Source organism: Mizuhopecten yessoensis, unplaced genomic scaffold (genome assembly GCF_002113885.1).
Source record: "Mizuhopecten yessoensis strain PY_sf001 unplaced genomic scaffold, ASM211388v2 scaffold9341, whole genome shotgun sequence".
Lineage (NCBI taxonomy): Eukaryota > Metazoa > Mollusca > Bivalvia > Pectinida > Pectinidae > Mizuhopecten > Mizuhopecten yessoensis.
The window spans coordinates 161492-183114 of NW_018407999.1; the positions used below are offsets into that span (position 1 = coordinate 161492).

Sequence of the window (21623 nt, forward strand, 5' to 3'; positions counted from 1 at the left end):
TGATGTTAGACCCAGAGCTATGATATTAGACCCAGAGCTATGATATTAGACCCAGAGCTGTGATATTAGACCTAGAGTTGTGATATCAGACCCAGAGCTGTGATATTGGACCCAGAGCTGTGATATTAGACCCAGAGCTGTGATATTAGACCCAGAGCTGTGATATCAGAGACCCAGAGCTGTGATATTAGACTCAGAGCTATGATATTAGACCCAGAGCTGTGACATTAAACCCAGAGCTGTGATATTAGACCCAGAGCTATGATATTAGACTCTGAGCTGTGATATTAGACCCAGAGCTGTGATATTAGACCTAGACCTGTGATATTAGACCCAGAGCTATGATGTTAGTCCCAGAGCTATGATATTAGACCCAGAGCTATGATCCAGAGCTGTGATATTAGACCCAGAGCTATGATATTAGACCCAGAGCTGTGATATTAGACCCAGAGATGTGATATTAGACCCAGAGCTGTGATATTAGACCAAGAGCTGTGATATTAGACCCAGAGCTGTGATATTAGACCTAGAGCTGTGATATTAGACCCAGAGCTGTGATATTAGACCCAGAGATATGATATTAGACCCAGAGCTGTGATATTAGACTCAGAGCTGTGATATTAGATCCAGAGCTGTGATATTAGACCCAGAGCTATGATATTAGACCCTGAGCTGTGATATTAGTCCCAGAGCTGTGATATTCGACCCAGAGATATGATAGTAGACCCAGAGCTGTGCAATTAGACCCAGAGCTCTGAATCACAGCTCTGGATCGCAGCTCTGGGTCTAATGTCACAGCTCTGGATCATAGCTCTGGTTCTAATATCACAGCTCAGAGTCTAATATCACAGATCTGGGTCTAATATCACACCTCTGGGTCTAATATCAGAGCTCTATATCACAGCTCTGGTTCTAATATCACAGCTCTCGATCTAATATCACAGCCCTGGATCTAATATCAAATCTCTGGATCACAGCTCTGGGGGGGATCTCTGTGTCTAATATCACAGCCCTAGATCACAGCTCTGGGACTAATATCACAGCTCTGGGTCTAGAGCTGTGATATTAGATCCAGAGCTGTGATTCAGAGCTATGATTTCAGACCCAGAGCTGTGATATTAGACCCAGAGCTATGATAATAGACCCAGAGCTATGATTTCAGACCCTGAGCTATGATTTCAGACCCAGAGCTGTGATATTAGACCCAGAGCTGTGATATTAGACCCAGAGCAGTGAAATTAGACCCAGAGCTGTGATATTAGACCCAGAGCTGTGATATTAGATCCAGAGTCTACTTACCAGTCAATAGATGTCTGAGCTGAAACAGAATGAGATAAAAAAAAATGTAATTATAATAATAATTATGAAATATAAATAGTTTTCACATATATCACATTAACACACATCCACACATATCAACTATTGAGAGAAAGAAATTTGCCCCTTTTTGGCCCCGCCCCTCAGCCCCCTAGGGGGTCAGCCCAACCATTTGTACAATTTTGAATCCCCACCACCTAGGGATGCTTCCAGTCAAATTCCAATCAGTGGTAAAGAAGAGGAAGTCGTTCAAAAAAATTGTTGACTTACATGCGACGGACGGACGACGGACGCCACGGTATCATATAAGCTCACCTTGGTCCTTCGGACCAGGTGAGTTAATAAAATATATAACTGTTGCGATAATTTGTCAATATTTTGTTTCATAAAGTACATTTGTTCCTGTATGTAACCATCAAAGAAAGATAGTAATAAGTTGGCTCAGCCTGCATCGTTCAAAAAACACAAATCTGACTTACACTGTATATGTATACCTGCACCAGCAGTCATTGCTACTTATTCTAATTGAATAGAGACCTGCTTGTCAACATGAATAGGAGGGGTTGGAGTAAGCAAGAGAATAACACCTACTAACTTAATATAAATAGTCATAAGACTCAGGGTTAGGTCAGGTCAAGCTCTACCAATTTTAACCATTTTTCCCATTCGGAAGTAAATCTTCTAAAACATTGTTCCCCTTTACCATGAGCAATATAAAATATGAAATATATTGATGATTAAACTGTGAAATCATACTGAAATAAATTCCTGAGAGTGGGTTGTGATTTCAAAAATAGCAAAATGTTTTTTTAACAGTTGTGACTTTCCAAATGAGGGTATCCTATGTTTGTTACTAAATTATAAAGGGCATTATAGGTAAACATGTTACCCATCCCTGTGACTGTCGGCAGTATTAGAGTGCAACTGGGCGAAATGTCTCTGTGATTTTTTTACAGCTGACTTTACAGATTCGGCACACTGTGTACTTACGATATCTGGCCGTCCTGCAACAAAAAGAAACAATGAACCATTAATTAAGAAACAATTTTTTACACAACACTGTCTGAACTTAGCCTCAGCCTTTGTATAATCTATATGCATACCGGGCTTTATTAAAATCAAACAATATTTAAGCAAGTCATCCTGCATAAACTAAAGTTTGGAAATTGACCAAATGGCACAGTATGCTAATTAACGATGCCAAGATTTTGCTTAATTTCAAACATAGCCTTAGTCATAATGTACATGCATACCAAGTTTCATCAAAATCCAATGATATTTAGCAAGTTATCTTGTAGAAACTAAGATCAAACTGATAGCAATCCTTTTGTTTACCAGAGAACACCTATAAATTGTAAGGATCAAGTGTGTTTTTGATGAAGGGAGGTAAGCCATTCATGCAAATTGAAGCCAAACAAAAATACTGTTATTTTCAATATAAAAAAATCTGTTGTACAATAAAGTTGATGAATTAATTCAAATATAAGGTTTACTTAAATTCCCATATTTTCCTCATTCTGCGGAATGTTCCATTTTTTTCTAAGGGAGACAACTCTATCCAGATAAAAAAAGTTGTGCTATTGCTTTTAGATAGTCACATTTATCCATGAAATTTCAATTTAAAAATCTTCCCTTTTTATTTTTAAATAGTTTCAAACAATGCCACAAAGTTTTAACAATGAAAGTTTCCATTTTAATGGAATGCTTAGATTTTCATAAAATCACCTAATAGATATACTCTTGCATTAATTGTCATTAAGGGGAACATTCAAAGTAGTCTCATTTAATGCAGGTGGTCTTTTAACAGAAGTTCATTTCACACTATCACTATAATGGTGAACATTCAAACTTATCTCTTCACAAATGTGCTTATTAATGGAGGTGCTCACATGAGCAGGTTTGGCAGTATCTGACATTACTGCACAAACAGAATTTTTGAGGAAACTTCAATACTTACCCTAATCTTGTTTGCTTAATGGCTTCTATATCTCTTTTGACCTACAGATAAAAGAAGGATTAAGCTAGAAATGTATGTTGACTAATAGCAATATTTGGCAAAAATTCATTTTTCAGATATCAAACATAAAACCTAAATATGACATAATCTTATAATCACATACCCTAGCACTCGCACACATACGCAGGCCAGTTTTGCTGTGTTTGAGAAACTCTGGTAGATTGTTGAGGTAGCTGAAGAAAAGACTATGGCCCAGGACTGTTGCCTTGGTGCCCCTATATCGGATACAGTTTTCTCGCACCTCTGACGGAGATATCCCACGTTATACCCCATGCTAGATTTTTCTATCTCGTCCGATCTGTCTTGTACCTTTACGTGACATTTCGCGATTTTTCCATTGTGATGTATTCGTGGATACACTTGTCCAGGGTAAGAGAATAGTAAGAGAATTGTGTATTTCCCATTACACAGAGATGGGAGGGTAATAGAATCAGTGGAGTGAAATAGGGGAATCTCAATTTGAGGGGAAAGATTCTTAAGGTGCAAAACACTAGGATTTGCTGATTGTTTGGCAACTTAAGAATCTTGCCCCCCCCCTCTCCCCCAGAGGGTTGAGATTCCCAATCTCACCTACCTTGTTCAACCATTGTGTATCATGTATGTAATGTTTTTTTTTAATGTTGACGAGACGTCATTGTATTGTTGACGCGACATCATTGTATTGCTGACGAGATGTCATACAACTATTATGAATTGTGGAATCCCCCTGTCTTAAAACTAGGTTTAGACTTATATATTATCACACTGGAAATACTGTCGGATAAACTGCTTATTATTCATATACTACTACCTGATATATTTCTCCATTTAAAAAAGTCAACTAAACACCATGTTTTCCCAATGAACTATAGGCTCAATGTTCATCGAACACAGATCCTCGGTCTGCGACAAATGTAAACAAATAGAAAATATGCAAGGAGGAATACCACGAACCTTAAACCGATGTAGGAAATAACATTTTTAGAACAATCTTTTTGTCATTTACTTTTCCATATGCACATTTACGCTTTAAATGGTGTTGTTATCCTCACAAAATTGTTCCCGTCTTTATAGTGATTAATCTATAAAAAACATTTTTATATCTGGTTAAGGACGTCACCTGGTGTGAGCAGACGTTCTTTCTTTGAGAAAATTTGTTCCTTAATACTGGGAAATGGGTAATCCTGTTCTCAAGTCATTCTCAACTTCTTCCTGAGTATTCTCATACTGACAACTCATGATAAGGAATTGATCATGCTACTGGTAGGTGGTATAAAGCAGTTTATAGATGATAAAAAGAATTTCTCTCATTTCTGTGTGTGTTAAGTTAGAGCTTTCCAGGGTAAGAAAGGGGTACGTGTAGGAAATTTCTATTTTACACCCCATTTTATGTGACGTCACAATCGTTTAACAATGATGTGATGTCACGAATTCGTAAAACTCTGGTGCCGCAATGCGCAAAAGGCGACTTGAAGAAATTAAAACCTTTTACGATGCATTGACCATACAAACTAGAAAGATGTGATTATTTTTTCTGCGTAAACTTTGTTTGCAAATATGGGGTTTGCAAAATCTCGCCAACGGATTCGTTTTCGTCAAGAAAGCTCAGGAGGAAAATTGATATTTTCAGAATGGTAGCTAGTACAATTGCATTTTCATGGTTTCTGAGCTTATTCTGGTGGTTGTAATGAGAGAAAAATACTCTTTCATGCCCAAGTGGAAATTCCACCCTCAGGATTTTCAAACCCCCAGGAAAGCCTTGGATTTTACCGAATTTGAAAACCCCTCGGGTGGAATTTCCCTATCCTACACCCCTGCACATGAAATAGTCTTCTAATCTCATCCTGGGACAGGGAATGGGTGAAATAGTCTTCTAATCTCATCCTGGGACAGGGAATGGGTGAAATAGTCTTATAATCTCATCCTGGGACACGGATTGGGTTATAGTTGGTGGGGTTATGTTTGTCACCTTTGTTTTTTAAAAACATGGACAGAGTTGAGAGAGATTCCAGTCAAGGGGAACAATTCCTGAAATCAACATGTATGTTATCAGACAATTCATACAGAAACCAAGTAATGCCTTTATATGTCATTAAGTATGGTCCAATACCAACCCCTTCCACAGCTAAGTCTAAATCTGCTGGATTATTCACACCAACGACTATAGTAGACGTGTCCATTTTGTTGATGTTGAAGTTAACTCCAATCTGAAACAACAAGTTTTAGGTACAGCAGTCTTTCATTCAACTTATGATATTTCAAAGCCCTGTAACTCTGCCACCAGGGGAAGTCATACCCTTCATTTATATCATATTTCAGCCCTTTGTACCGGGACGCTCCATCGTAAGTTCAGTAGAAATCCCTTCACTGATATTTGATTTAAGGATTTCTCACTCGTGAAAATTTCTTACTTATATTTTCTTATTGTTAAATTTCACATTACAAATTTAGAATGCTGGATTCACAATGCCAGTATCGATTTTTACAACAAGAGGCCCAGACGGCCTGTATCACTCACCTGGATAATAAAGCAACCATAGGAAATAATTATCACTGCATAAAATCCCTCCAAAAGTACAGAAGAAGAAAGATTTTTCAGATTTAAAACTTGAACTTCAATATTGGGCCTCACAACTCTCAGCACCCAGAAGGGCCTCACCCTTCTTTTATACAAAATTTAGTTCCCTTTGCGCAAGGATGCTCCAGACTAAATTTGTATAAAGTCCCCTAATCCCTATGGAAAAAAGGAGGATTTCAATGGTGTTAACCTCTATTTCCCCTATTGGAACCTGTAACTCTGACCCCAGGGAGTCCAAACCCACCGTTGTTTATACTATACTAATTCCCCTTGGCTCCAGGATGCTTCAGTCCAAATAAGGATGACATCCCTTAATCCTTATGGTGGAAGAATGATTTTTATGGTTTGACTCTATTTCCCCTATTCAGCCCCACCCCTCGGCCCCCCAGGGCGGCCATACCCACCGTTAATACAAAATTGAGTCCCTTTGGCCTAAAAATGCTCCAGACCAAATTTGGGTAAAATTCCTTAATCTCTACGATAGAAGAAGGATTTTAAAGGTTTACCACTATTTCCCCTATTTGACCCTGCTCCTCTGCCCGCAAGGGGGCCAATCTTACCATTTATACAAAAGTGAGTCTTTTTGGCCCAATGATGCTCCAGACCAAATTAAATTAGGATGAAATCCCTTAATCTCTATGGTAGAAGAAGGATTTTAAAGGTTTACCTCTATTTCCCCTATTTGGGCCCACCCCTCTGCCCCCATGGGGCCGCACCCACCTTTTATACAAAATTGAATCCCCTTGGCCAAAGAATGCTCCCAACCAAATTTAGTCCCTATCCACTGGGCTGTTCAGTACAAGTAGCATTGTAAAGGAAAAGTTGACGCATGGACGACGGATGCTGCGCTATGGCATGAGCTCACTTAACCTTCGGGCAGGTGAGCTAAAAATTCATGGTAAGGGAGGAAATCAGTCCATTATTATTTTTATATCAAAACTTCAACTTCCCTTTTTTCCATACTGACTTAATTCTGACTCATCACTTATCTGATTTGAACTTATTAAGTAAATATTACCTGCTCTCTGAGACGCTTCACATTGTCTCCCTTTTTACCGATCAAACGGCTGAAAATACTGTCCATACTGCCATCAATTGGAATAACTCTTGATAGGCTTGGATCACCAGCTATATCCTGATTATCTCTGAATTAAACAATTCTCTCATAACATATCAATACCAGTCCAAGTGACATTTTCTCCAAATTGATTTTTATAATTTCACTAAGATTCATCAGTTTTGAAATTTGTAATAAAGATTTTTACTTTATTCACAAACGATGTACGTATTAAACACGTCACAACGTTTCAAGTCTGACTGGTCCCTTCAAGCTATCAAGAAAATTTGACAAAGGGACCAGTCGGTCTTGAAACATTGCAACGCATTTAATACATACATTGTTTATGTATAAAGTAAAACTTTGATATTGATTTTTATACCAAGTTTATTTCATTGAAATGATCAGATTTTCATAACATCACCTTCATATTGTTTCATTGCTATTATGTGAAAGTTTTTTTATAATTCTGCTGATAAATTGCAAAATTACCAAAGGGCAGAGCCCCACTAAATGTAGTTCAGCTCATAAATAGAATCATTCCCTACCTTGAGGGTGTCACAGAGAAATCTCCTACCCAAGGGATGATATTCTCGATTGTCTAAGCCTTTGGCGTTTTCTGACATTACTGAACAAACCCAGTACTTACGCAGAAAGGTTTTGCTTCAAGGCTTCTATTTCCTTTGTGACCTGCAGATAAGAGAAGGATTAAACTAGAAATGTATGTTGANTAGGATTTAGGGGAATCTACCATTTTTCAGATTTTGGGGTAATTGAAACTTTGATACAAGGCTCTAGCATCATCAAGATTAAAGATAAATGTTTTTTCTAACATATATGTGTGCAGCATATTTCAATTTAAAAACAATTTAAGCCTAAATTGTAGATTTTTTTATTAAATTTAAATTTTAGAGTACATGTGGGAATTTCAAAGAGCAGGGAGATATTCTTCTGTAGGGGAAACTATCCATAAATGGAACTGAATCAAGTCTAGACTGACACATACAGAGGTGGGAGAATCAGTGTCTTTACTTTGGTTGGTGACCAGATCTTGAATGGCAGAAATTATTTGTGTTTCACAAGAGCAAGAAGGATGGAATCCCTGTTGAAGGACATACAGTAAGTCGTCTGAATCAAGATGCTGCGTGATGTTACTACTTATTACGTGATCAAGGAAATTGTAGCATATCATTGTAACAGAGATTGGATTATAGTTGACAGGGTTATGTTTGTCACCTTTGTTTTTTAACAAGAGATCCCAGAGGGATCTTGGCCCCCACCTTTGTACCATCCTCATTAGTTCTTCGTCAGTTCAATCTTTTCTCTTCTTTCCTCTAATATGTTTGATCGAGTCATGTTAGCAGTAAATGCACCTTGAGGTAACTTTTGGTCTAAACTTAATACTGATGTGTATGAAAGACAACCTTCAAAGTGAGTTTGTCATTTCACATATTTACTAGTACAGTACTTAAATTAAGTGAAAGGAATAGAATCGATCATTGCAATATGAGAAAGATCTGTTAAGTTGTTCTTTATTCCATTTTGTTTTTATCATCAGTCTCAAAATATCACATGCACAACGAGGGATCAAGGGGAACCTACATTTCAAATTTGAGAAAGATCCCTCTAATACTTCCAGAGAAATAGCAATAACAAAATTTCAATATCAACATCGAAGATGGCTGCCTGTCGGCCATGTTGTTTATCCGATCAGTCTCAAAAATTGCCCTGCACAGCTAAGGACCAAGGGGAACAGACATATTACATTTGAGAAAGATCCCTCTGGTACTTCTTGGGAAATAGCGATAACAAACTTTCTATATCAAAATCAAAGATGGCTGCCTTTTGGTCATGTTGTTTATACGATCAGTCACAAAAGTTGCCCTGCACAGCTAGGAACCAAGGGAAACCTACATATAAAATTTGAGAAAGATCCCTCTGGTACTTCTTGGGAAATAGCGATAACAAACTTTCAATATCAACATCGAAGATGGCTGCCTGTCGGCCATGTTGTTTATCCAATCAGTCTCACAAGTTGCCCTGCACAACTATGGACTAAGGGGAACTTACATATAAAATTTGAGAAAGATCCCTCAGGTACTTCTTGAGAAATACCGATAACAAGAATTGTTTAAGGTTGGACGATGGACGATGGACGACGGACGGACCACGGACCACTGACGCAGGGTGATTTGAATAGCCCACCATCAGATGATGGTGGGCTAAAAACATGGACAGAGTTGAGCGAGATTCCAGTCAAGGGGAACAATTCCTGAAATCATCATGTATGTAATCAGACAAGTCATACAGAAACCAAGTAATGCCTTTATATGTCATTAAGTATGGTCCAATACCAACCCCCTCCACAGCTACGTCCAAATCTCCTGGATTATTCGCAACAATGACTATATCAGAACTGTCCGTTTTGTTGATGCCGAAGTTAACTCCAATCTGAAACAACAAGTTTTAGGTACGGCAGTCTTTCAATCAACATATGATATTTCAAAGCCCTGTAACTCTGCCACCAGGGGAAGTCATACCCTTCATTTATATCATATTTCAGCCCTTTGTACCGGGACAATCCATCGTAAGTTCAGTAGAAATCCCTTCACTGATATTTGATTTAAGGATCTCACTCGTGAAGACTTCTTACTTATATTTTCTTATTGTTAAATTTCACATTACAAATTTAGAATGCTGGATTCACAATGCCAGTATCGATTTTTACAACAGGAGGCCCAGACGGCCTGTATCGCTCACCTGGATAATAAAGCAACCATAGGAAATAATGAGTATTGCATAAAATCCCTCCAATAGTACAGAAGAAGAAAGATTTTTCAGATTTAAAACTTGAATTTCAATATTGGGCCTCACAACTCTCAGCACCCAGAAGGGCCTCACCCTTCTTTTATACAAAATTTAGTTCCCTTTGCCCAAGGATGCTCCAGACTAAATTTGTATAAAGTTCCCTAATCCCTATGGAAAAAAGGAGGATTTCAATGGTGTTAACCTCTGTTTCCCCTATAGGAACCTGTAACTCTGACCCCAGGGAGTCCAAACCCACCGTTGTTTATACTATACTAATTCCCCTTGGCCTCAGGATGCTTCAGTCCAAATAAGGATGAAATCCCTTAATCCCAATGGTAGTAGACTAGGGTATAATGGTTTTACTAAATTTCCCCTATTCGGCCCCACCACTCTGCCCCCAGGGGGGGCATACCCACCGTTAATACAAATTGAGTCTCCTCGGCCTAAAAATGATCCAGACCAAATTTGGATAAAATTCCTTAATCTCTACGATAGAAGTCCTTAATCTCTACAATAGAAGTCCTTAATCTCTACGATAGAAGAAGGATTTAAAGGTTTTCCTCCATTTCCCCTATTCGGCCCCACCCCTCTGCCCCCATGGGGCCACACCCACCTTTTATACAAAATTGAGTCCCCTTGGCCAAAGAATGCTCCCAACCAAATTTAGTCCCATCCACTGGGCTGTTCAGTACAAGTAGCATTGTAAAGGAAAAGTTGACTCACGGACGACGGACGCTGCGCTATGGCATAAGCTCACTTAACCTTCGGGCAGGTGAGCTAAAAATTCATGGTAAGGGAGGAAATCAGTCCATTATTATTTTTATATCAAAACTTCAACTTCCCTTTTTTCCTTACTGACTTAATTCTGACTCATCACTTATCTGATTTGAACTTATTAAGTAAATATTACCTGCTCTCTGAGACGCTTCACATTGTCTCCCTTTTTACCGATCAAACGGCCAAAAAGGGTGTCCAAACTGCCATCAATTGGAATAACTCTTGATAGGCTTGGATCACCAGCTGTATCCTTATTATCCCTGAATAAAACAATTCTCTCATAACATATCAATACCAGTCCAAGTGAAATTTTCTCCAAATTGATTTTTATAATTTCACTAAGATTCATCAGTTTTGAAATTTGTGATAACGATTTTTACTTTATACACAAATGATGTACGTATTAAACACGTCACAGTGTTTCAAGTCTGACTGGTCCCTTCAAGCTATCAAGAAAATTTGACAAAGGGACCAGTCGGTCTTGAAACGTTGCAACGCATTTAATACATACATTGCTATGTATAAAGTAAAACTTTGATATTGAATTTTATGCAAGTTTATTTCATTGAAATGATCAGATTTTCATAACATCACCTTCATATTGTTGCACTGCCATTATTTGAAAGTTTTTTTTATAATTCTGCTGATAAATTGCAAAATTACCAAAGGGCTGAGCCTCACTAATATAGTTCAGCTCATAAATAGAATCATTCCCTACCTTGAGGGTGTGACAGAGAAATCTCCTACCCGAGGGATGATTTTCTCGATTGTCTTACCCGAGGCTTTGCCGTGGGTAAAACATTTGAGAATATCATCCCGAGCAACCAAGAGCAGCTGGTTTGGCGGTTTCTGACATTACTGAACAAACCCAGTACTTACGCAGAAAGGTTTTGCTTCAAGGCTTCTATTTCCTTTGTGACCTGCAGATAAGAGAAGGATTAAACTAGAAATGTATGTTGACTAATAGCAATTTTTGGCAATTATTCATTCTTCAGAAATTAAACATAATACATAAACATGACATAATCTTATAATCACATACCCTAGCACTCGCACATATAGGCAGGCTAGTTTTGCTGTGTTTGAGAAACTCTGGTAGATTGTTGAGGTAGCTGAAGAAAAGACTATGGCCCAGGACTGTTGCCTCGGTTCACCTATATGGGATACAGTTATCCCACATGCATGGGTGTTCAACATGGGCCACATGTATTTCCCATACACAGAGCAAGAATCAAAGTAGGATTTAGGGGAATCTACACTTTTTTAGATTTTGGGGTAATTGAAACTTTGATACAAGGATCTAGCATCATCAAGATTAAAGATAAATGTTTTTTCCAACATATATGTGTGCAGCATATTTCAATTTAAAAACAATTTGAAGCTTAAATTGTAGAATTTTTTATTAAATTTAAATTCTAAAGCACATGTGGGAATTTCAAAGAACAGGGAGATATTCTTCTGTAGGGGAAACTTTCCATAAATGGAACTGAATCAAGTCTAGACTGACACATACAGAGGTGGGAGAATCAGTGTCTTTACTTTGGTTGGTGACCAGATCTTGAATGGCGGAAATTATTTGTGTTCACAAGAGCAAGAAGGATGGAATCCCTGTTGAAGGACATACAGTAAGTCGTCTGAATCAAGATGCTGCGTGATGTTACTACTTATTACGTGATCAAGGAAATTGTAGCATATCATTGTAACAGAGATTGGATTATAGTTGACGGGGTTATGTTTGTCGCCTCTTTTAAAAGAAACCAGGATAGGCTTAAGCGAGATTTCCGTCAAGACGGACAGTTCCTGGAATCATCATGTATGTAATCTGACAAATACCAGTCAAGGAGAGTTTACCAATATTCCAGTGGTGGATCCATAGGCCTATAATCTGTTTTTTTTTTCTCTTTCTAAATATCCGGGGGGGGGGGGGGTCCATGTGGGGAAAAATTGAGGAAAATGGTGAACAAATACATGATTTTTTAAAGAAAATATGCAGGCTGGGGGGGTTTCCTGAAGCCCAAAAAAACCTCTCTGGATCCGCCCCTCTATTCTACCACATTTGTCATGTATCAACACTCTTTATTGGCCAATAACCATGGATCATTTGATAACAGACCATGCATGAGTGTGTATTATCTTTCAACAGATCAATGCTCTTCCAAAAACCTTCCTAGCATATATATGTACCAGTAACAAGCAAGCCAAGAGACTGGTTTTATTTGTCGAATGAGGGAAGCTGCATCTAAATATTCAAAGATTTGCTAGAGTACATAACAATGAGAGGCCCAAGGGCCTTAGCGGTCACTTGAGTTATAATATATGTACTGGAAGCTCAATTTCGTTATTGAGATGTGATGTGGAAATCAACATGTAAACAAAGTGAAATACAATACTTGTCATATGTCACCAAAGGAAAAGAACTTTAAAAACTATCCAAATAAATTATTTTGCTATTGAGAAATATAATATCTATTGTTATTTAGTCAATTTTCCTCTTTGGCCAACCCCTGGAATAGGTCAGGATCTTACTTTCTAATATTATTTAATTTCAATTTCATTATAACATTTCAGACTAAGTTTGAATTATTTCTTGCTGAAAATGGACAAGATATAGTCGGAAGTGTTATTTCCCTATATGAACTATAGTAAACTTTACCCCCTCCCCACGGGAGGAAGAATGGCCCAGGTGTACTGACATTTACAGTTAACATAAAGCCCCTGATGATCTTTCCATCCATGCAGAGAAATTGACTGTAGTACCTCCAAGTCTGGAGAAGAAGATTGTTGTAATATTGGTTAATTTTCCCTTTGGGGCCCTGCTGGCCCCTGGGGTTGGGGTAGGAATCCTAAGTTTACAATTTTGTAGCCTCATCTACCAAGGATGATTCTGATAAAGTTTAAAAAAAAAATCATCTTCTGGTTCTTGAGAAGAAGTAAACAAGAGGCCCAGAGGGCCTGTGTCACTCACCTGAATATATAAGCAGTCATAGCAAAATATTCTCATTCAATAGTATATTGCACTACAAATATTTCCCTCGCAAACTTTGTCTGCTCCATCTGTTTAAACTAATTTACTTGACATATTTTTCCCTGTGACCTTGTAAGTAGGTCAATGTCATTTTCCTTCTCATACTTTGTTAGCTCTACCCCAAAAAGCTACCAGACAAATCTTATGAATCCATTTCTTTTGGTTCTTAAGAACAAATAGTTTAAAATGCTGTTGACCTCTGTCCTTTAAGGTAGGTTGAGATCATTTGCATTTGCAAACTTTGGTGAGCTCTATCCGAGAAAGCCAACAGCTAAATATAAAGATTCTATACCTTTCAGTTCTTCAGAAGAAGCTGTTTGAAGTTTTTTACATATTTGACACCAGTGACCTTGAAAGAAGGTCAAGGTCATTTTCATTCCCCAATTTTGTCAGGCTCCTTCCCATGAAGCCACCAGCCAAATATGAAGATTCTATACCTTTTCGTTCATTATCAGAAGTCGTGTAAAGAATTTGACATTTTTGACCCCTGTGACCAAGAAAGAATGTCAAGGTCATTTTCATTTGTAAACTTTGTTGGGCCCATACCAGGAAGCCATCAGCTAAATATGAAGATTCTATAGCATTTAATCCTTCAAAAGAAGCCATTTGAAGCGTTTGACACATTTAACCCCTGTGACCTTGAAGTAGGTCAAGGTCATTTTCATTCTCAAATTTTGTTGTGACCTTGAGTATAAGTGAAGGTAATTCATTTGAACAAACTTGGTAGCCCTTCATCCTAAAATGCTACTGGCCAAATATCATCAACCTATAGGCCTCTTGGTTATTCAGAAGAAGTTCCTAAAAGGTTTTAAACATATCTTATTCCTGTGACCTTGACTTTAAGTCAATGTCATTCATTTGAAAAAACTTGGTAACCCTTCATCCTAGCATGTTACTGGCCAACTATCATCACCCTAGGCCTCTTTGTTATTCAAAAGAAGTCGTTAAAAGATTTGTATCATATTCGACCCCTGTGACCTTGAAAATAAGTCAAGGTTATTCATTTGAAGAAACTTGGTAGGCCAAATATCATCACCCTGGGCATATCGGTTATTTATAAGAAGTTGTTTAAAGTTTATTTTACATATTTGACCCCTTTGACCTTGAATATAGGTGAAGGTCATTTATTTGAACAAACTTGGTAGCCCTTCATCCCAGTTTGCTTCTGGCCAAATATCATCACCCTAGGCCTTTTGGTTATTGAGAAGAAGTTGTTTAAAGTAAAATATTGATGCCAGACGACGAACAGACGGACGGCGCTCAACTGTATAAGTTCACTTGCCCTTCGGGCTAAAAGTCATCCCCAAACATATCCAGGTTGAATACAAAACATAGTGGATGACTGCCCATAGGGTCAGAAACAAGAAAACATGCAGGACAACTTGCCCATAGGGTCAGAAACGTGAAAATGTGTAGGACAACTGCCCATAGGCTCAAAAACGAAAAAATGTATAGCTTGATGTGAAATGTAGACATATAGACCTCATGTGACAACTGTTAGCACAGAATAGATTTTCGATACATCTTACATGGTAGAATAGATATAATCAACATATGTTAATATTTTATGGCGGAACATAAACCACGCAATTCAGCGGCCTTCGTTTAATTAATTCTTAAACATTTGTATACCCTCATTATTTATTCCACTATAATACACACACACACAATGATTATTTTTTTAAATAATTCCACTTTTGCATTAAGTATGGTCTAATACCAACCCCTTCCACAGCTACGTCCAAATCTCCTGGATTATTCACACCAACCACTATAGTAGACATGTCCATTTTGTTGATGCTGAAGTCAACTCCAATCTGAAACAACAAGTTTTAGGTACAGCAGTCTTTCAATCAACTTATGATATTTCAAAGCCCTGTAACTCTGCCACCAGGGGAAGTCATACCCTTCATTTATATCATATTTCAGCCCTTTGTACCGGGACAATCCATCGTAAGTTCAGTAGAAATCCCTTCGCTGATAATTGATTTAAGGATTTCTCACTCGGTGAATATTTCTAATCATAATCTTAACTTTATATTCTTGGTATTTAGTAAGTTTTGCTGCTTATCAAGTCATTATTACCTGCTGTCGGAGATAATTCACATGGCTTCCGCCTTTACCAATCAAACGTCTAAAAATGATGTCCATTCCTTCATCAACTTGAATAGTTCTTGCTCTGCTAGGATCACCATCTGTGTCCCTACGTTCCCTGAATAAAAACATTCTCTCACAACTATACCAGTCTGAAGTGTTACCAACCTTTTGTGCAGTGAAGTTCTATTCAATTTAATTTCTATACTGTATTTATTTTATTAACGCCTACTCTAAAAACACTGAGGACATTGCATGTTTGAAAAGTTTTATATCAATATATCTATACATTTACTCTGCATCTTTCCATTGTAATGCATGGCGAAGGCAAATGTTGTTATCAGACTATAACAACATTTGCTATTGTAACGCCATCAATCTCTATTGTGACACCATCAATTTCATTGTTGATTTGCGGTTCAAAAACTGTTGGAAAGAACTAAATAAATCATAACTACTCTATCAGAATGTAAATATAAATAATGAAAATTTTAGCAAATATTGTTATGGTCCTATAACACACATTTCTGTTGCTGACAAACTTACATAAAGATTGTTATTAATAGCCATGTGTGTTATAGGACCATACCATTTGCTAAAACACTCATTGCTAAGTATATAAATATGACCTAACATACTAGATCTTTTTGACAGACTTCTTATACTTACACAGTACTCTTACTCGAGATGATGCGCTCAATTTCCTTTTCCACCTAGACATAAACAAACAAACAGATTAGGTCAAAATTTCAATTCAGATTTGTGTTTCAGCTGAAGGAGATTAAAATCAAGATAAGCCTGGATAGTTTTTTATATTGAAAGAATATCATAGTTAATATGTGTACCAGGCAATATATTTCAATTGAAGGATCTGCTCTGTGAAAAGTCAAAATTTTCTACTAACTAACTCTTTTTGAGCAATTTCTTATTATAACAAGGCAATCCACGGTCCCCAACCGGTAATGATTTCTACATTTAACAAACACTTGTGTCAGGATGTACCTACCTACTGTAAGGGAGTATCTTGATACATTATGCAATATTAAAGGCATCTTTGTAATGGTAAAATTGTTTTGTTGCTAAAATCAATGATATTTCAACCAAATCTGGATAGAGCCAGTGAAATAGTATAGAAGACATGCCCCAGACTTACATTTTCAAAAGTGAAGGTCAAAGGTCAAGTCATAGGTCACATCGACCTAATTCTTGCACTCTGCATTCTGTCATCACAAGATGTCCTTATACACCAAATCTGGTTACTCAGTGAAATAGTATAGAAGATATGTAGATATATCCTGGACAAACTTTTCAGACAGAATAAGGGAAGGACGGAAGGAGTTCAAACCTCTAGTCTCCCCCCCACCAGGGACTAAAATGGAGTATATGAGAAAACAAATGTACCTTGAAAGCAAATGTACGTCGGTCATTGAAATGAGCGGTTGTCTCTATGGTTGTACATCAAGGGCCATAAAAACTCTGTAAATGACGGTCTGATAATTGTTGTTATCAAGCTTGTCTGACCTATCGTGGCAATGAACCTTCCTATGAAGTTTGAAGAAAATATGTCCTGGACAAACTTTTCGGACAGAATGAGGGAAGGACGGAAGATAAAATATTGACGCCGGATGGGGGTCAGGTGAGCTAAATATTGCTGAAATGGCCCACTACTCTCAAATTCCAGGTTTATCAAAAATTGAAATAAACACTTCAAACCAAAGTGCAAATAATGTATTTCTGAATGTTTATACCCTCATTATTTATTCCACTATAATACACACACACACAATGATTATTTTCTTAAACTAGAACACTGACAGGTCAGTAAGGGCCCTATCTTGCGGCAATATATCCCCCATAATCATCAAGAAGTAATCTGCCCATATAGCTGAGCTTGACTTTTGCTATTTGGACTTCAAAAAGAATCGCAAGGAAGCAAAATATACATTTTACATGTACTATGATGTGAGTCTTGTTTCCTTCCACCTCCATATTTGCTGGGCTAACAGAAATGTAAATACCGGTGCAATACTCATTTGTTAGCTTTGATTTGTTTTATTTCACCTTATATACCTCCTCCATCAAGAGCCAGGGTCTAAGTCACAGATCCACTTTGTCTTTGACCTTTGGACCCAAATTACCTTGACCATTAACCCAGCGACCCTGATCTTTGGTCAGTTGTCTTATTCTTTAATTCCGACCAACTTTGCTTCATAATATCATAACAAAAAATACAAAACTTTACCTTTACCCCGTAACCTGGACCTAAGGTCGGTTGACTCTGTGTTAAGTTCTAAACAACATTGCTTCATAATGTCATAACAAAATGTTCATCAGGGAAAGGGTACAACATTTAACCTTCACCTTTGACCCAGTGACCTTGACCTTTGGTCTATTGACTCCTTGTTTAATTCTGAGCTACATTGCTTCAAAGAGTCATAGCGAAATGTTCACCAGTGAAAAAATACACAATTTAACCTTGCCCTTTGACCCAATTACCTTGACCTTTGGTCAGTTGACTCTTTGTTTAATTCTGATCTACTTTGCTTCATCATGTCTTAACAAAGTTTTCATCAGTGAAAAGATGCAAAATTTGACCTTGACATTTCAATCTAATGACCTTGACCTTTGACCTTGATTTTTTACCTCAGTGTGTCTCTTTGTTTAATTCCGAACAACTTTGCTCCATAATGTCATAGCGAAATATTCACCAGTGAAAAGCTTCAAAATTTGACCTTCACCCCTGACTTGATGACCTTGACCTCTGGTCAGTTGACTCCTTGTTTAATTCTGATCAACTTTGCTTCATAATGTCATAACAAAATGTTCATCAGTGAAAAGATGTAAAATTTGACCTTGACCTTTGAACCTAATGACCTTTGTCCTCGACTTTTTACCTCAATGTGTATTTTTGTGAGTTGAACATCTTGACCAAGTTTCATGTACATTGGTCAATAAATACTAAAGTTATCTGCAAGAAACAAAATTTGTGGACGGACAGACTGACAGACAGACAGACAGACAGACAGAGTGATTACTATAGGGCACCCGTATCTCTGATACGGGGCCCTAATAATTCCACTTTTGCATTAAGTATGGTCCAATACCAACCCCCTCCACAGCTACGTCCAAATCTGCTGGATTATTCACACCAACGACTATAGTGTACGGCCGACGTATGGACGAAGGACGCTGCGGTATGGCATAAGCTCACCATGGTTCTTCGGACCTCGTGAGCTAAAATTCTGTTCTAATAGTTAAACACATCTGACCCCTTTAACCTTGAGAGTCAAAAAAGGACAGTTGAACAAACTTCATAGCCCTGCATCCCAGAATGCAACTTGCTAAATATCACTTCCCTATACCTTTTGTTTATCGAGAAGTTGACTTTTAAAACATTTATACTCAAGTTACCAGATGTACATGTGAGCTCGATAGAGTGTCAAAGTCATTCACATGAACAATCTTGATAGCTCATCATCTGAGAATGCTACTGGTCTGGGCTTTATTAAGATTGTCATCAATAGCAATGTGTGCTATAGGACCATAACAACATTTGCTAAAACATTCATTGCTTAAATGCATGGTTCATTGCATTTAGTTTCAAGTGATTGGGTCCATTGCCAGTGACCAGGAAGCTTACCAGTTAATTGGCAGAACATTCGTCTAGAATTGGGAAAGTCCAAGGTTGAAATCTCAAGCTAGCTGTCTCAAGTTACAGTGGTTTCTGTGATTCAACCTTGTGTCAAGCTACCCTATAGACACAATTGAACTCTTCCAATTCAAAGGTTGGAATAGTTCATTATGATATTTCAGGGGTGAATAAGTTAAGCTGAAATGCTTACAGATCTCAAACCACAAGCTAAAAGGCACTTTATGAAAGGGGAGGTAACACAAAACATTCACTTTAAGCGTAACGCAAAATATCCAATTTAAATATGGTAATACCTACCAACTGTACAGCTTTCTCCAGATTTGCCTCATCATTAACTTTCACCTCAATGTAATCAGGACCAGATGATACCGTTAGAGAAAAACCAGCCTGAAAAAAGCAATATAATCTACTGGTTTCTTTTCGAACTTTAAAACATAACTGTCCTGAAATGACAACAGAACATTAAACCCTTTCACCACTGTAGATCATAATGGACTCTTCCCATATCACATGCCAATTTATAATTTTTAGGGATAGTTTTGAAGTAGATCTATTCTGTTGCTGCAGTCTTAATACAGCATTGTTTTGTTTTACCTAGGGCCAACCAAGACTGTTTTTAATGTCTGGCTGGGAACTGTAACAACAGTTTGGGCTGGGGACAGTAACAACGGTCCGGGTTGGGAACTGTAACAACAGTTTGGGATGAGAACTGTAACAACAGTCTGGTCTGGGGACAGTAACACCAGTCCTGTCTGGGGACAGTAACAACAGTCTGGGTTGGGAACTGCAACAACAGTCTGTTCTGGAAACTGTAACAACAGTCCGGTCTGGGGACAGTAACAACAGTCCGGTCTGGGGACAGTAACAACAGTCTGGGTTGGGAACTGTAACAACAGTCTGGTCTGGGGATGGTAACAACAGTCTGTTCTGGGAACTGTAACAACAGTCCGGTCTGGGGAAAGTAACAACAGTCTGTTCTGGGAACTGTAACAACAGTCCAGTCTGGGGACAATAACAACAGTCCGGTCTGGGAACTGTAACAACAGTCCGGCCTGGGAACTGTGACAACAATCCGGTCTGGGGACAATAATAACAGTCTGTTCTGGGAACTGTAACAACAGTCCGGTCTGGGGACAGTAACAACAGTCTGGGTTGGATACTGTAACACTATTCTGGTCTGTGGACTGTAACAACAGTTTAGTCTGGGAACTGTAACAACAGTCTGGCCTGGGAACTGTAACAACAATCTGGTCTGGGAACTGTAACACTATTCTGGTCTGGGGACAGTTACAACAGTCTGGTCTGGAACTGTAACACTATTCTGGTCTGGGGACAGTACTTACAGTTTAGTCTGGGAACTGTAACACTATTCTGGTCTGGCGACAGTAACAACAGTTTAGTCTGGGAACTGTAACAACAGTCTTGGCTGGGGACTGTAACAACAGTCTGGTCTGGGAACTGTAACACTATTCTGGTCTGGGGACAGTAACAACAGGCTGGTCTGGGAACTGTAACACTATTCTGGTCTGTGGACTGTAACAACAGTCTTGGCTGGGGACAGTAACAATCTGGGCTAGGGACAGTTGTAACACTATTCTGGTCTGTGGACTGTAACAACAGTCTTGGCTGGGAACTGTAACAACAGTTTAGCCTGGGGACAGTAACAACAATCTGGGCTGGGAACTGTAACAACAGTCTGGTCTGGGAACTGTAACAATGTTCTGGTCTGGGGACAGTAACAACAGTCTGGCCTGGGAACTGCAACACTATCCTGTTCTGGGGACAGTAACAACAGTCTGGTCTGGGAACTGTAACAACAGTCTGAGCTAGAGACAGTAACAACAGTTTGGTCTGGGAACTGTTACAACAGTCTGGTCTGGGAACTGTAACAACAGTCTGGTCTGGGAACTGTAACAATAATCTGGGCTCGGTACAGCAACAATAATCTGGTCTTGGGACAGTAACAACAGTCCGGTCTTGATCTGGGAACTGTAACAACAGTCTGGGCTAGGGACAGTAACAACAGTTTGGCCTGGGGACAGTAACAACAATCTGGGCTAGGGACAGTAACAACAGTTTGGCCTGGGGACAGTAACAACAGTCTGGTCTGGGAACTGTAACAACAATCTGGGCTAGGGACAGTAACAACAGTTTGGCCTGGGGACAGTAACAACAATCTGGGCTAGGAACTGTAATAAAGGTCATGACTGGGAACTGTAACAACAGTCTGGACTGAGGACAGTAACAACAATCTGGTCGGGGAACAGTAACAACAATCTGGGCTAGGGACAGTAACAACAGTTTGGCCTGGGGACAGTA

The 21623-nt window shown here is 38.5% G+C and overlaps 1 protein-coding gene across 1 annotated transcript in view; it reads right to left on the bottom strand.

Annotated features, from left to right (window-relative positions):
* Positions 1-1295: 1295 nt before the first annotated feature.
* LOC110457850 (vigilin 1-like) overlaps positions 1296-21623 on the bottom strand; it is a 79430-nt gene continuing 59102 nt past the window's right edge. The window contains exons 19-31 of the mRNA XM_021509291.1: positions 19602-19691; positions 16322-16365; positions 15644-15770; positions 15283-15375; positions 11413-11453; positions 10667-10793; positions 9307-9399; positions 7598-7638; positions 6910-7036; positions 5428-5520; positions 3275-3315; positions 2308-2321; positions 1296-1318 (exon numbers count right to left, since the gene is read on the bottom strand). Of these exons, the coding sequence (XP_021364966.1) occupies positions 1296-1318; positions 2308-2321; positions 3275-3315; positions 5428-5520; positions 6910-7036; positions 7598-7638; positions 9307-9399; positions 10667-10793; positions 11413-11453; positions 15283-15375; positions 15644-15770; positions 16322-16365; positions 19602-19691 (954 nt within the window). The remainder of the gene's footprint in view (positions 1319-2307; positions 2322-3274; positions 3316-5427; positions 5521-6909; positions 7037-7597; positions 7639-9306; positions 9400-10666; positions 10794-11412; positions 11454-15282; positions 15376-15643; positions 15771-16321; positions 16366-19601; positions 19692-21623) is intronic.